General features: G+C 43.3%; 1 protein-coding gene across 1 annotated transcript; it reads left to right on the top strand.

The window, feature by feature from the left end:
• The first annotated feature begins 5568 nt into the window (after positions 1-5568).
• On the top strand, positions 5569-9969 carry kazald2 (Kazal-type serine peptidase inhibitor domain 2). The gene is made up of 4 exons (XM_048263276.1): positions 5569-6610; positions 7477-7637; positions 8315-8462; positions 9722-9969. The coding sequence occupies exons 1-4, from the start codon at positions 6112-6114 to the stop codon at positions 9835-9837; spliced, it is 924 nt and encodes a 307-aa protein (XP_048119233.1). The 5' UTR covers positions 5569-6111; the 3' UTR covers positions 9838-9969.
• The last annotated feature ends 6347 nt before the right edge of the window (positions 9970-16316 follow it).

Below are 16316 nucleotides of genomic sequence, written 5' to 3'. Positions count from 1 at the left end.
AATCTGAGTCACAGTAGCCTATAAGACAAAGAAATTAGAAGAAATTGTGCCGAGAGAGACAAACCTACTGGATAAAATATAACCATTTTTTTTCAGAAAAGAAAGAAATAAAAGAAAGAAAGAAAGAAAGAAAGAAAGAAAAAAAAATAGTTAATACAACTGTAGACCTATTTTCCATTAGCCTAGTCCGTAGATCTCACACTAGAGGGCGCCAATTGTTTACAATCTTTTTGAAAACTCGGCAGGCTCTAGTCTATTGCCTTTTCTAGAAGGTCAATGGTAAACATATTTGGGACAATATAAAATTGCATACAATTAGAACAGCTAGCATTGGATTATAAAATACATTGGCAGTTCACACTGACATTAAAACAGTGCACCAGGGGAATGGCTCTCAGCCGTTGAACATATCACGAGACGAGATAATAAAGCTAACCATATGATATTGGTCACTGAGCTATTACAACTATTAAAGGTCTAATTTAGTTTTGTGGGTATCAGAAAAAGGAAAACTGAGTGTGCTTCACTACTAATCTATGACGCAGTGCTCTTGACCTTGCTCCTGCTTTATAGAGTGCCCCTCACCCCCGGCCCCCGAATCTGACTGTGGCACTCTGACCTTTCTCATGCAGTCTTCCCCTCCTTTCCCTGATAAATAACAGTGATGCTCCTTCAGCACAGCATAGTAGCCCCCAGCTGCTGTTCCCCAATACATCTCTCAGTTAGAGATTGAATCTGCCCCATTCATTAGACTAAGTGGATGAAGCTCCCTAATAGGAGCTCCCCTTCCCCTCAATAATTGCCGTTGATTGGCGTAAATTAGACCCTAGTTGCCAGACGAGTGATTCTCGACGACGATAATCTGATTCCCAACTCAAACTAATAGGATTTTAACTCCGGCTTGGCCTAATGTCCGTCTGCAAAAGGCCTGGACCCAGCCCTGTCCGCTGACCCACCCGTTGCCTTCTGGATCATATTGTGTGCTGGTCTCTGCCCACTGCACATGTCTGCAGATGAGACTACCTCCTCTGAAGCCTCTTCCCGGCGTGGCGCTACTAGTCTGGTTCCCCTCCGCTGAGGAGAGCTTCATTAAACATGCAGCGTTAATTGCTACAAACACAGATAACACAGTTGATTATCTTTGTTGTTGCTGTTGTTGTCGTTATTGTCCCAGTGATAAATTGCAGTTGGAGACATGTTACTACCCTAGAAATGTTAATCACAGTTTACATGGCCTTCCCATTTCTCTGGAGCACCTGGTCTTGTTTCTGTTCTACTGGCAAAGCAGTGATTCTAAATAGGCATTTCCAAGAATAGGTCTATCATAGGTTTGTGGTGCATTATATTATACAGCATAGAACTGGATGTTTGCAAAATACTGTAGCCAATATCCTCCACCCCTCCATGTCTGGTGGAGCCCATATAATGTAATCTATGGTCACTGAGGAGGACATCCTCATTCATGATTTGGTTTCTCTCCAAAAAAGAGAGTAGGCATGGCATCACCAGAACGGAGAAGTGTGAGCAGTTAATGTTTTCTTTCTTGTCATTTGGCGGCTGAGGGGGTGGCGTCGCATCACTGCTTAGGCCCACAGTCTAATGAAACTCCACTCCATTACTGCTGAGTCGGACAGATTGCCATCCCAAAGAAATGAATTGAGTTTTTTGTATTTGTGAGATCATTCTCCCTCCATTAACTGCTCTTTATCCCGTCTCTTCATCACAGCGAAATCGGGTTAGACGGCCATGATTAGCTGGGGTGGCCTCCCTTTTTAAGCAGTAATTGGGTTTAGCGGCTCAGCTGATAGCGCCATTAGGACCAATAAAGGCTGGGCTTGGCTCGCAGAGTGAAACAGATTCTTCCAGAACAGATGGCGGACGGAGGGAGAGGGCTCTGATGGAGAGAGGAGAGGAGAGGAGAGAGGAAAGGAAAGGAGAGGAGAGGAGAGGAGACGAAGGCAAAGTTTGTGCAACCGTAGCCGAGCGTAGCTTCAGGCTTTCAGGCATCCATTGCTGTCCTGTTCAAATGTTGTTGTGTTTTGCTGTATGCTGTAAGATGTAAGCTGATAGCAGGTCACTGATACTTCATAAATGACATTTGAGCCTAAGGTTTGGGGTTGTTTACTCATTTGGTGGGTCATTCCATATCAGTATGATATGAAGTAGGTGGACCCAACTGAAATGCCTGGTAATGTGGATGACTTAAATGAGTGACTGATATGTTATGGTTATGCATGAATGATGCATGTCTACACAGTTTTTTTTTCTTCTAAAATCTCCTTCGGGATGAATAAAGGATCTATCTATCTATCTATCTATCTATCTATCTATCTATCCACAGTGATTGATATTCCATCAGGACACTGAGGATATTGGAGCTCCATTGCTCAGGCTGATCAAATCTTCTGACAAAATCGAAAGGCACCCACCAAGCAAGCCTGAACAGAAATCAAATATTATAATCTGTGGGAAATTACTCCACGGACGTAACATCATTCTTTTAAAATAAAATAAAAATACTATATCCTACAATTACTCCAAAGGATCAGAGAGACAACCCTTTATGAAGTGAAAGTGCAGCCAAAGGCTATACTCCACTCCACGTATAGAAACCTTTCAAGAGAATGTGGAGAACTTATTTTTTAATGCTTGGATGCTTTTCATAATGGTGTGTGTTATGTGTGTGTGTGTTTGGGGTGTGGGGTGTTCCCGTTAGGCTATCCCTGGAGAAGGCCTAATGAGAGTGCTTCACATAAATGACGGCCAGTGCACTGCTTTTAATTATTCAGACTAAGCCAGGCCTGCAGTTTTTTGGAAAGCACTTTGGTCTCACAGGTGATACCACAAGTGCAATATGAGAATAATATTTGTGAGACTGATACAAATGACACACTTAGAAATGAGGAAAGTAGACAGCAGATTATGTTTATATATTTTTATTCTTACTATAAATCAGCTGTTTGGTGTTAAGTCATCACATCAGAATACACTGCCTTCACACAAACTTTAAGTGCACCATACAATCTAAGAGTAACCATTCAGAAACCATTGCTGGGATAAGAAAAGAAACCCTGAGGGAGGTATGCAGTCTACTTTGTTGTTAACCAGAGCCTCTTGTTATCTGTGGCCATTATGAGAGAAATCAGCATGGTGATGTGTTAACACTTATCAGTGCATGTCCCCATTTAGACTGCAAATAAGCTCACTGGATGTTGTTCACTGGGAGACGGAATAGGGTGTGGTTTTACCGGTTTTACGTAACATGTCCGTGCTCTGGCCTGGCGGAGAAGGCCAAATGAGTCTGTTGTGGCTTTATCATGGTTAGCTGGTTGATTTGTCCTATTGTAGAAATGTTCTCAAATAAAAGCCCGTTTTGATATATTGGAGATAAATGTGTATCGATCTTGATGATATTGGCATCTATACAATTTAGTGGAAGTAGCCTACTACTGAGGGGATGAACGTTTCTGTCAATGGTACAGATAAAGTACATATGTTGAGATGAGAGGATATTTTTGCATGATCTTTGAGTTGACAGTAAATCTTTCGACTGATTTATTTCAAGTAGCCTATGACAGTCATCTGTCATATGCTGCTGCGCAGTCTGTCAGCTGTGTGTGTGCAGTCCATAGATCTTTTTCATACTCTTTCCATCTTTTCTTTGTTTGTTTACATGAAGGCAACAGCTTTGCTATTCTGTCAGTTCAGGAGGTGACAAGACTTTGATGTTCTGGCTGTTTTCACAATATTTAAATAAGTCTAAAATGAACTGCAGGTGTTACAATATTTTACTTTACCAATTGATAAGATGTATTTTACCCAACCTCTACTTCACATTCAATTGATTAAAATGTCTGAGACATCTGACACATTGACCCTTTTCCACAAAGTTGGCATGTTCGTCTAAAACACTGCTCTCCTGCAGATCTTGTACATTAAATCTTCCAACTTGACACCGAAATACACTTGGCCTTTAATTACACGTTATACACCCCGACATCTGGTATCTGATTGTCGAGGAAAAGTAGTAGTACTGAGCTCCCACCATGATTACGGCTGACAGAGTGACTGCTCAGGTCACTGCAATGGCACAGGCCTTCACTCTCCCCGACCCAAGTTCCTCATCACGCCCCTGCATGAGGGACTCTGCAGCCCCCACTTGCTTTAACAGGCCACTGGGTTGAAAAGATTTGCATGCTGTCAAAGGCCAACACAGCTGAACATCACGGTGGAGAGCCATAAAGAGTTCCTTTTGAGTGTCAATCATTTTGAATTTTGAACCTGCAGCTTAGCTTAATGTGTATTTGTTTAAATAATTAAATCAGCATGCTTGAGCACTTCAAAGTTAGACAGTGGACGCACCCTGACATATAGAAAGCAGGGAGATGTAGTCGAACGGGTAGATTTAAAAATGCAATGCAATACCTACAGCTTGGTCCTCTTTGCATTGCAATAGTGCATTCCTTTCCACCATCCATTGAGGCAGCTTGAGGCAATTAGCTCCAATAAGGGCCACTCATTAGGCGTCCAGCGAGCTGAATGAGATCTGCTCCACACGGCTAATCAATACTAATGATGGATTATTTACAATTAACAAAGGGCCCGTAATGGCCCACTAATTGTTTGTTTTGTTTGAACGGGGAGAGGTGAGATAAATCAGGACAGAGAGGTGGGCCAATGCTCGCCCACTTCTGCGCAGTCCCTTTCATAGTCATTAGGCATTAACATGCAGTGCTCTAACTGATGATCTGCACACACTGGTTAAACATATCTACAGATAGCTTGAATCTATTGCACAGTGGCAAGACAATTAATTAACTGAATGTCCATACATAATGGTAATGTAGCAAGCATGTTACCTTTTTGTTTTTGATATTAATATGATGCTCAGAGGGAAAAAATGAATGCTCAGAGGGAAACTTTAAAAGGTATGTTTATTTAAGACAAAGTCTTGTGTGGCAAACGCATGGACCTAATAGTATTCTCATTGCTAGGCTAATGTACAGTATATATATAGATATATAGATAGATAGATATATAGATAGATAGATATATAGATAGATAGATAGATAGATAGATAGATAGATAGATAGATAGATAGATATACTATATAATTTAAAAAGAAAAATATCTGATAATACTGTATATACAAGTCACTTTAAATAGTTTTACATAGAGTGTGATGTGTTAAGACCTGGCCACCGTATCATGGTGTTATTGTATTATTGTTATTGTTATGTATATTCCCCCTGCAATTATAATACTTATTGTTACATGCATTTGATGTCAGACTTGACCTGTTTTTTACTCTTAAAAAAGTCAGTAATTACACGCATGATGCAATGCATGATAGAATATCTTGCCAAATACAGCACTAAACATTTTCACAACAGAATCTTTGTGCGCCCATTTTGTGCGTAATTATCTAAAGCTCTTGAATGTTTTCAGGTGCAGGTATTATCCTGTACCAGGTGTGTAGAGGTGAATTTATGGCCATGGCTGTGACCGTCACCCCAACCCTAAGGAGACAGACTTTTGATTGGACACCACAAGCCCCTGGGCCCACCCTCTCCATACCTTGCTGTAGGAGGTTGCAATTTAAGAGTGGGGTCAGCTGAGCATCAGACAGTCCGTGACACCCTCTGTCTCTCCCATTTCTGCCTTGTCTGCTCTTTTTGACTGTCTGTGCAGGTCGCTTCCATGCAAAGGAGTGAAGGCAGACAGCACTTAGACCGGCACAAAGAGAGAGAGAGAGAGAGAGAGAGAGAGAGAGAGAGAGAGAGAGAGAGAGGGGTGGGGAACTGAGGTGAGATAAGCCGCACTTAAGTCTCCTGGTACCAGTGAGCCCGGTGTTTTTGACAGACAGGTGATATGATCGGGCCTTAAAGCCTGCTGAAGATCACTCATCTCCAGAAAGAGCTGAACCACTAGTGCCAGAGCCGCCACTCAAGCTGAGCAGATGGAAGCACTCTGATCCCGCTGAGACTCTGGAGCGCCCCACACAAACAACGCCTGGAGGAACAACAGGACAAAACAACTGGGGCACATTTCTTGTGTGTGTGTTTTTTTTTTTGAGTGTTTTCCATTTTTCCAAAGGGATTTAAAAAGACCATGGCTCTTAAGGAGGCACTGTTGGCTTTGCTGCTGGCCCTCTGTGTTGAACCGGTGCCTGTGGAGTTCCTTCAGAACATGGCAATTGTCCCGCGGCAACCAGGGTGCACGCAGGTGTGCCAGCCCGACCTGTGCCCGGTGGCTCACCTCCTGCAGCGGTGCCCGGCAGGGCGGGTGCGGGACGCCTGCGGGTGCTGCTGGGAGTGCGGCAATGCTGAGGGTCAGTTCTGCGACGCTGACCCGGCCGCTGGGTTCTATGGACGCTGCGCCGAGGGCCTGAGGTGCCGTGTTCCTCCCAGGGAGAGGGCCCGCTTCCTGACCAGTGCGGCGGAGGAGGAGGAGACGCCCAAGGCCGTCTGCGTGTGTGCCAAGCATGAGGTGCTGTGTGCCACTGATGGGAAGACCTACGAGAACAAATGCCAACTGCGCAGTGCCCAGCGCGGCCTGGCACAGGGAGAGAGTAGACCCACCGTGGCTCACTATGGACCATGCCGATCAAGTGAGTGCATTCTGGGTAGTAGGACAGGGGTTAACCACATCATGGGGTTAAGAAAAGGCAGAGAGGTTTAATAATGAGAATGTGAGTGTCTTTTGGGATGTGTTTCTTAATTGTTATTTGCGAGTCTGTCCTTGACAAAGAACTTACGTTTTGGCTAGCATATCAACTGCAATTCAATTATGCTAATGTGTTTTTGCAGTGTGTTAACCCTCAGACTTGCAGTAAGAATTATGAACAAGATTGTTAACTACTACAGTTTAGATTTTACTGTCCATTATATACCTGTGATAATTACCTGTAAAACCAAGAATGTCTTTTGCAGATTAAATCATAAACTACTGGTAGTGCCAACAGCACTAAATGGATAGAGATGTGTGAAATGTTGATATAGTAGTCCAATTAGATTGACTGGGAATCATTATAAAACATTATGACATTAACTGCACACCGGCTAAGGTAAGTTCACCCTGTGGCCTTCTTCAAGACAAGGTACTATAGCATTCCCTGCAGTAGGCCATGCAGAGCTAAAGGCCAATGAGGCATTGCTCATCATGACTTTAATTAGGCAAGAGATATTAACGGAATGATAATTTATTACTTTGCTCCTACAAAGGTGAGATAAAAGCAATAAAATCCTACGGCAGTCATTTAAGGGATATCTGCATTACTCACAGACAATGTTACTTTCAGCTCCCGTATCTTTCCCCAAACTGCATATCTTTCTGTGTGAATTCATTCCAAATTGAATGTTAGCCTCAGTGCTACCCACAGAGGTCATACTTGTGAGTTACTAGAACAAGTAAATGAATTGTCTTAAACCCGATGTTACACTAACAGCTATGTTTGGCTTTCTGTGTTCTTTGCAGAGCCAGTCATCACCATTGCCCCCCAGACCAGCCACATGTTAGAGGGGAGCGACGCTGTGTTTGTGTGCGAGGTCTCCTCCTATCCCCTGGCCACCGTTCACTGGAGGAAAGATGGGAAGAACATCTTCCGCCCTTCTGATGACTCCAACATCGCTACACAGGTGCACATTCACAGAGTACATTACATATGCATGCATGTAACAGATATTAACACTTTTTTCACCTCACTGTGTATACAAATGTTACTGTGCAGGGAAATCCGATGAGAAATAAACAATGCTGATGACAATGTCCCTTCTATTGATAGCGCCTTATTTCCTCATGGCTGAGGGTCTGAATCAGGTCAGATGTGTGTCAGGGTCCCATGATATCTGGATGATTTTTCACCTAGACGTAGTCCTTCTTTTATGTGTGCCAGTGGCAGTCAAATGCAGCCTACGCCTCAATTATGTTGTCTTTGTCAGTAAGCCTGTGCATTGTGTGCTCAGAATGAGAGAGAAGGAGAGACAGAGAGACAAATAGAGAGGTGCTGCTGACATACCAGTGTAACATTAAAGAAACTTTCAAGTGTGATCTCTATCTCAATAATATTGCCTTTGCCCGTTGAATTATATACTGTGCACCTGAGAATGATAGGGAGAGAGAGATAGACAGAAAAAACACAGAGGGAGTTGGGGAGAAATAGAGGGAATGAAAGAAATAGAATGAGAGAGAGAGAGAGAGAGACTAAAGCGTGAGACCGAAGTGTGTAATTGTCAGGCTTGCAGAGGCTCATACTGTACACACACACACACTCACACACACTCACACGGTGTTTGCCCCTCTGTGTAATTACCAGGCGCGCCGAGGCCCCCAGCGCTTTGAACTGACCGGCTGGCTCCAGATCCAGAGCGTCCGCCCCGACGACGAGGGCGTGTACACATGCGCTGCCAGGAACGCCTTCGGAGAGGCGTCTGCCTCGGCCAGATTGCAGGTTCTGTGGAAAGGTATGTCTGAGCATGGCCAAACAGCGGCACTCTTAGCGATAACGGAGTCAGGGCAAAGGGCAACGTGCTTAACCACCAAAACAACGCGTTCAGTGGGTCACTAGACAGGCTTGTCTGGGGGAGACTCCACTGGAAAGCAATGACCTCTTTGTCTAAACATGTTCCTAGATCTAGCTTTCAAGGTTCAGTCAATGTCAAAGCACAGTGTATGACAAATCTAGAAGGTAAGAGACATTATGCACCGAAAACCCTCTGCGGGTTACAGGGATTTATTGTTCTAGGGAGAGAAAAGTATATTTATAATACCTTATATATAACAAAACATTTGAATAAAAACAAAACATTTTAATTCTCAATGCATTCAAGCCCACAGATTAGCATTTCTCCTCAACAGATGAGGACCACGCATGCTGCTTTTCCCGACTGTATCTGTTTTCTGAATGACGGAATTTCTGAATAGAAATTGTACCCTGCATTCAAACTCATACACCCTGCAACCATTTTCAAATCAATTCATTTGCTGACTGCGGTCTGACCTGTGGCATAAAGAGACGTTGCTATCAACAACTGAGTCCCATCGATCCCTCAGCCCACTTCCCCGTCTCCAGGCCCCACTATCAGTGCCTCTCATCTGGACGCACGTAAAGGTGAACTTGGCTTTCCGAGAAATTTCACGGAGATGCAGATAGCCTTACATTGTCAGGGGCTTTATGCTGAAGGAAAAGTCACATTAGTGATGACAGGCGTTTGTGATGAACAGTGGACAGAGCAGAGAGGAGAGGAGAGAGGAGAGGAGAGGAGAGGAGGGGGGTAGAGGGGGTATATTATATGGCAGTGACTGTCTCCCTGTTATCTTCATCTCTGGGGGGTCTGTACCGCCCCTTTTATCGGTGCACCCAAGATCCGTGTTTTTCTGGTCTTCTTTCCCGGAATGCTCCCAACTCATTGAACCCTGTTGCTGAAAGGTGAACCTGCAACCAAGGGAATCCACTTTGGCCTTTTTAACCCCCTACACTCCCATTTTCTGCCCACACTGAAGGTTGAATAAACCATAAGACATATATTCATATCTCAATGTATAGATGCCAAAAATTCTCCACAGTCATTCTGAAGAGCTTTACAGCTGTAATGCTTCATTCTCTGCATACCATTATACTATCAGAAACACAGGCTACTGATTGCACGTGCAACTCTTGGGATTTTATGAAATGGAGTTTATTGCAGTTCTAGTTGTAATGATGACTCTGTTCTTTCCCTAGAATCTCAGACAGCAAGCGATGAGATGAAGACGAAGCCATACAGCATCATAGACGATGAAGAGGATGGTGAGGATGAAGACTACGAAGGCCACTCCAGTGGGCATATGTACGTGTAAATTTGGCGGTAAAGAAAATGTAACAAAATATATTTAGATAGATTTTATAAGATTTTATAAGATGCTGTATGTATAATTGCATTCCAGTGAGTACAATTTCTGATTTATGTAAATAAAATCCTATTTCCTTTATACCTACTATCTCAAATGAATTCTTTGTAAGACTGGTAACAAGTTCACTGCTTATTATATTATTCATCTTCTCAGAGTCTTACTGCTTGGTATGCTGAGTGAACAAAATTATTTGAGCATTTAATTAGCCATAGTTAGGGATGATAGCTGCTATATTTCCCTCCAATCTGGGTGATGGCTATCCTGATATGCTTATCCTCCAATGTATTTGTGCAGATTTAGGGATTTAAAGAGTGTGTGTGTGTGTGTGTGTGTGTGTGTGTGTGTGTGTGTGTGTGTGTGTGTGTGTGTGTGTGTGTGCGTGCGTGCGCGCGTGCGTCGTCAAGCGCGTCGCGGCGTCGCGTGTGTGTGTGCGTGTCTGTAGTGTGTGTATGTGTGTGTGTGTGTGTGCACGTGTCTGTAGTGTGTGTGTGTGTGTGTGTGTGTGTGTGTGTGTGTGTGTGTGTGTGTGTAGGTGTGCAGGTCTGTGTGTATGCACCATGCACCATGTCTGTGTGTGAGAGAGAATGACAGAGAGAGAAGAACACAAATGAGAAATAAAAATACAGAGACCATGTTGTGCTGGTGCACTTACCCAGTGGGCCTCCTCTACTTGTCCCTGTTAAATAAAACATGGCCCAGCTCTCTGTAAGTGTCTGGGAAGACCAGAGGAGAAAAAAAGCACCCAGGTTAAGTTGTTTGAAAGCTCCGGTATTAAGAGGCGTTTTACACTTAAGAAGTTGGTTTCGCTGGGTTTTCTGTTTCCACCGGCTATTGATTGATGCTCAACTATCAATGCATAATAGAAAAGCACTCAGAGCAAATGTAGGGTTATGGCCTTGGAGGGAGGCGGCAGACGAGACTGCAGCCCAATGCCATTATTGCCCCATAAAGGATCCCCGGGGACAGCCATGGTGTTCACATCAGCACACACCAAGTACCCAATTAAAGAGAAAAAACCTTTAAATTCCCTCCTCTTTCCTGGGCGGAAATCAATCCGAATTCAATCCATTCAGCTAGGATTCCGACAGAGCAGGTAATTGCTCATAATCGGTGAGAGAGGTGACAACAGCTTAAAGGGGAGACACTAACACAATCAGGGATTTTCTTTCAGCGTGTGTCCTCTGTACGGTCCTCTGAAGAGAGCCAGGGCGGGCAGAGCGAGCGAGAGTGAGAGCGAGAGTGAGAGCGAGAGCTCGTCTATGTGTGTTGCGCTCGCAAAACGCCTATCTAAAGTTTCAACCTTATTTTTAGACGCTCCATGAGCAGGACTGATGTGCATTTAAGTCCTTTTTAGACATCTGGGCCAATAATGCACTCTGTAAAGCAATACTTCCGTAACACTACAGTGAAAAAAAAAAAAAACAATCAAAGTGTTTTAAAACAAAATGGATCCCTGATTCATCTGAATCATTTGGGTTCTTGAGCGGCATTAAAAATTAATGTGGCATGGAAATTCCTCTGGCTTTAATTTTCTGTGGTGCAGATTTGTTAGCACAAGTAGGGGTGACTGGGGGGGGAATGCAATTACGCCATGATTCATTTTCACATGGGTGTAATTCTATCTATAGGTATTAACGTGGACACCAGGCTTTATAGCACTGTTTGACTGGATGAAACCCTCCCCTGGTCCTCTTTTCCAAAGGCAGCTTAATGATGCTTCTGTCTGCCTAGCAAGAGCGTGTGCGCGCCTGCCACCACGGGGCTGGGGTGAGGTGAGACAAGACGAGAGGTGTGTGTGTGTGTGTGTGTCTGTAGGAGGAGGGGTGGCCGGCCGGCCAGCCGTGTGGGTGCAGAGGCACCCTCTCCCTCCGGCCAGTAACACGATGTGCAGGGGTCAGCAGAGGTCAGAGGTCAGCAGCAGAAGTCTGCGATTAATGGATGTCTCAATAAACCCTGAGTTTAGATTACCAGCTCTCCCGGCCTGACCCCAACCACTGGCGGAGTGGAAGCACAGGGGTTCATTAGAGTGTGTTTGGGGGGAGGGGGGCTCGACCTTCTCTCCTCTCCTCTCCCTTTTAATTGGATTCCTTGCGAGGTAAGTGAGAGCAAAAGGGGTCTCCTCACTCCACTCCCCAGTCGATACACACGCCGGGCAGACATGCAGGATGCCCACTTCAAGGGCTATTGACAAGAAAAGAAAAGCAGGGCGGATTTCCCTGAGCGCACTCAACACACACTCAACACACACAACCTCATCATTCTCATGCTGGGAAGACATTTATATAGCCTGGCTGGTCACACTTCATTTTGCTGATATTTGGCAGAGACGCACAACAGTTACTGTCCTCGAAATGTGAGTGCTCAACACTATGTTATTTTGATCTTTTCAGTGTTTTATGGGACAAGAATGCTTTAGAAAAGATCAAAATAGGAACAGTTGCACTTGGAGGTAATGAGCACTCATTGAATGTTTTGAAATGTAATGATCAATAGATTTGTATGTCCTTCCCACATTACTATTCATCCTTTGTCATATATATAATTTGATTTCTGCATTGCCAGTGTAATAGGAAATGATGAATATCATGGCAGCAAAACAGCACACATTTGAATGTTAGTTAAGCACAATTTAGTGTTAAGCGGAAAATAATTATTTTGGGATAAAAGATTTGGATTTAAAAAAAAATCAGGATGCTGTTGGCTTCTTTTTTCGGATACCAAGTCCAAAGATAAAGGTGTGTTACTGAGGTTGTGGTCTTTATCGTTTCTCACTTGACCATTAGGTGGCGTATACAACACTTCTATTAGCTGGAAGGTGGTGCGCGGTGGCGCCGTTGGTACAGGCTGGCATTTACATTATATATGTGGATGGTGTCATTAGAATGCCGCTGAATGAAATATGTCTTTGTCTCGCTTGCTCGCAAACTAATAAAGAAACCGCGCGGAGCCGCACAGCTGCGCATTATTGCTTGCCCTCAACTGAGAGATTTTTTCTAATTGACAAACGAATGAAAGGTTATAGCTGTCGCAAACAACTGGTTTGCAAATGAATTAGCCAGCTCTCGAAGTGCATGTCTTCGTTTTGTTTATAAGAACGATAATGACTTATTGCGGAATTAACTCTTCGAACAACAATTGCCGACCAATTACAATTTAAACACCCATAAGTTCATATCTCACATCTCCTCACTGACTTTGGTTAATTAGCCGGCTAATAAATTAAAAGTCATTAAAGCACAATTTGATAATTACACTGTGATAACAGCACCAACGTATCCACAAACTGCATTCTAAAATTATGATGGGTAGAATTTTGATGGTTAAGACAGCTCAAATAAACTTAGATCCTGTGATCCCCGCATTCAGAATTTCGTTTTTCTGTAGATTCCTGTCATAATAACAACAACAATATGGCCTAATAATACTACTAGTAGTAGTAGGCTACTACTACTACTACTAATAATTGTAATAATAATGCAAAATAAATAAATAAGTAAATAATAATTTTAATGTAGGCCATATCCATTCATTTTGTGGTATTATTGAACATGGTATTCTGGTCTCTTAAGGGCTAATTTTTCAATTTGGACTCCTCTTTCTCTTTTTTTGAAGAAAGGTAGTATTTGATTACAGACATAAATGGGAAACATGCTGGTATATCCCCCATCTGTGCTGTTCCTACACGCTGAGCCAGGGAAGTTAAGACTCTAAAGTGGCAGATTCAGGATAGGGGCCCTGGAAGGTCAGTTTTCACCCAGTCAAACGGCCCTCTCTTATGTTACATATGCAATTCCCATACAGCCATACAAGTCCCTCTGTTAGGCATGCATGTCTGCACTTTTCAGAGTGGGACATTATATGGTAGGCCTATGGAAAATGTTGGTTTCTCCCCATTACTGCAACATTTGACACCAAATTTCCCTCACAAGATCAAAATATATACTATATACTTAAGGACAACAAGTTAACCATGGTGAATGTGCTGTTTATGAATTCAGAATTCAGAATGTAATTTGCGTTTGTCCGAACAAATTGTTCATATTGGGTGTCTGTCATTACTTATCATCATGAGTGTTATTGTCAAATGATTCACTACAATTAAACACATTTATAAAACATGCATTGGAAAACTTGTAGATTAATAGAAATTTCTATCCAAATATATATTTTGTAAATTTTTTGTATGTGTAAATGTGAATATATATATAAACACACACACACACACACACACACACACACACACACACACATATATATATATATATATATATATATATATATATATATATATATATATATATATATTCATGTTTTAAAAATATATATATATAATATATTGTAAGGGATAATGGCCGGCGAGGTGTCCCGTTATACAGAATTATTGGACAAGGGGAGGCAAAAAACTCTTTTTCCTCTTTTTCATCCTTTTTTCAGATCTGTGCATCAAAGCCTGATGAGATAATTATGAATGCACAGACCTTTAGTGAAACAATACACTGCATGAATATAATATTGCTCCCTTGGGAGAGACTCCATGAAGTTTATTTGCTGTCATTTATTGTCACTCTTTAATATGAGCCAGCAGCTTAGATGCACTGGCTGTTCACTTACAGCGGAAGGACCCAGGAGATGGGAGGTAGTGACAGGAGCAGGCATATCCTCCCCTCAATGCATTGCTGTCAGGGATGTGTGTGTGTGTGTGTGTGTGTGTGTGTTTCTGGGGGGCTGCATCCAGTGAGTGATGACCTAGCCTGCAGCTGCCTCCCCAGAAACAATGAACCACCCCGTGACAGCCGACCTCTCCATCTCACACACACACACACACACACACACACACACACCAGTCCTACCCTCTCCACCTCTCACCCCTGCCCCCCCCCCCACACACACACACACAGACTCACACACACACTTTCCAGCACCGCCTTCAGCCTTCTCTTTTCCTATTAATTCATCAGCTATTTATCTCCTCCCCTTCCTCAGTTTTCTAATTACACGGGACTACTGCACCTGTCTGTCACTGCGCTGCAGTCTCCACTAGTGCTTTGCATTGCAAAAGCCAAACTAATTAAAGTCCTCACAAGGCATGCTGGGAATTTTCACTGAGACTTAGGCAGCAGCAGCAGCAGCAACTACACTGACAAAAAAAAAAAAAAAAAAAAAAGAATTTGATTTTGGATCAAGGTATCCTCCAACCGTCGGCTCATTCCTGCAGTAGACATATTAAGCCGTCCTTTTGAGTGGACAGGAACAGACCCATGAAAGGAAATCGGCCGGCTAAATATCACCAATGAGCCTTATCCTCCAACCATTCCCTATCCTGGTTTTATGTCCTGAACCCTCATTTTCGAAACCGTTAAGAGACACTTGATTGCTGACATCCTGTCATTGGGCTTCCCAGCGTCAGCCCTCATGATCGCCCCCAATATGGTGCTTCAGCGTTTAATAATGTTGGGTATCTTCGCCAGGGTCCCCATGAGTCACCTCAGCTTATGAGATATGGTGGTAAAGGGTGCATCGTCCCCTCATTATCCACGTTTTCATGGGGACAAAGTGGTGTCAGAGGCATCAGTATGGGCAATGCCAGTAGGACACACACACACACACACACACACACACACACACACACACACACACACACACACACACACACACATATGCAGCCACACAACAGCTTGTGTCTTGGAAAAGTACCAAATCTAAGTGGAGGCCCTGGTGCACTCTGGGTAATGTCCTTTATTATGGGGCATTAGAGCCTTTAGGATGGTCCAGGGAGACCCTTTTGCTCTCAGCCTCCTGACATCACGACACGGAACCTTCTTGATGAGGCTCTGCGTTTGAGAGAAGAGCTCTCCGAGAGAAAGAGTGAAAGGGAGAGAGAGAGAGAGTGAGAGAGAGAAAGAGAGAGAGAGAGAGAGAGAGAGAGAGAGCCAGTGTCATCTCAGCAGACACACAGAAAAGTGATCTGGGAGGGTGAGATGGGGAGGTTAGGGGGAGGACAGTGCAAAATGAGATTACTGAAGGGGGGGAAAACGCAGAGACTGGGAGCGTTTAATGCTCAAATGCACGAAAAAGTGATATTTTATTACAGCAAAAGGCTTTCAAAAATTACAGGAAAAGGCAGGGAAAATGTGTCCGAAATGGAGCCGCTAAAACGCTGTTTAACAGCACTTAATTGCTTTAACCCTGATGTGTCCTGTCATTCACACAAGAAAATGTGTTGCCATGACCCCTGATTCAATCAAGAACTACATTTTTGTGGAAAAACCATTTTGTTGCTATTAAGGAGGTATTTTGAAAAAAGGAGAAAAGAGTGCTAAAAAATGGCGTAGAGAATATAGTTTTTCACAGTCCCTTTCAATTGATCAGTTTACACCATGAAAAACTATCCTTTTTTCCTTTCAAAGAACTTGGCCTTTGTAGCA

The sequence above is a fragment of the Alosa alosa genome, chromosome 14 (genome assembly GCF_017589495.1).
Source record: "Alosa alosa isolate M-15738 ecotype Scorff River chromosome 14, AALO_Geno_1.1, whole genome shotgun sequence".
NCBI lineage: Eukaryota > Metazoa > Chordata > Actinopteri > Clupeiformes > Clupeidae > Alosa > Alosa alosa.
This window is presented reverse-complemented; position numbering and strand designations above follow the sequence as displayed.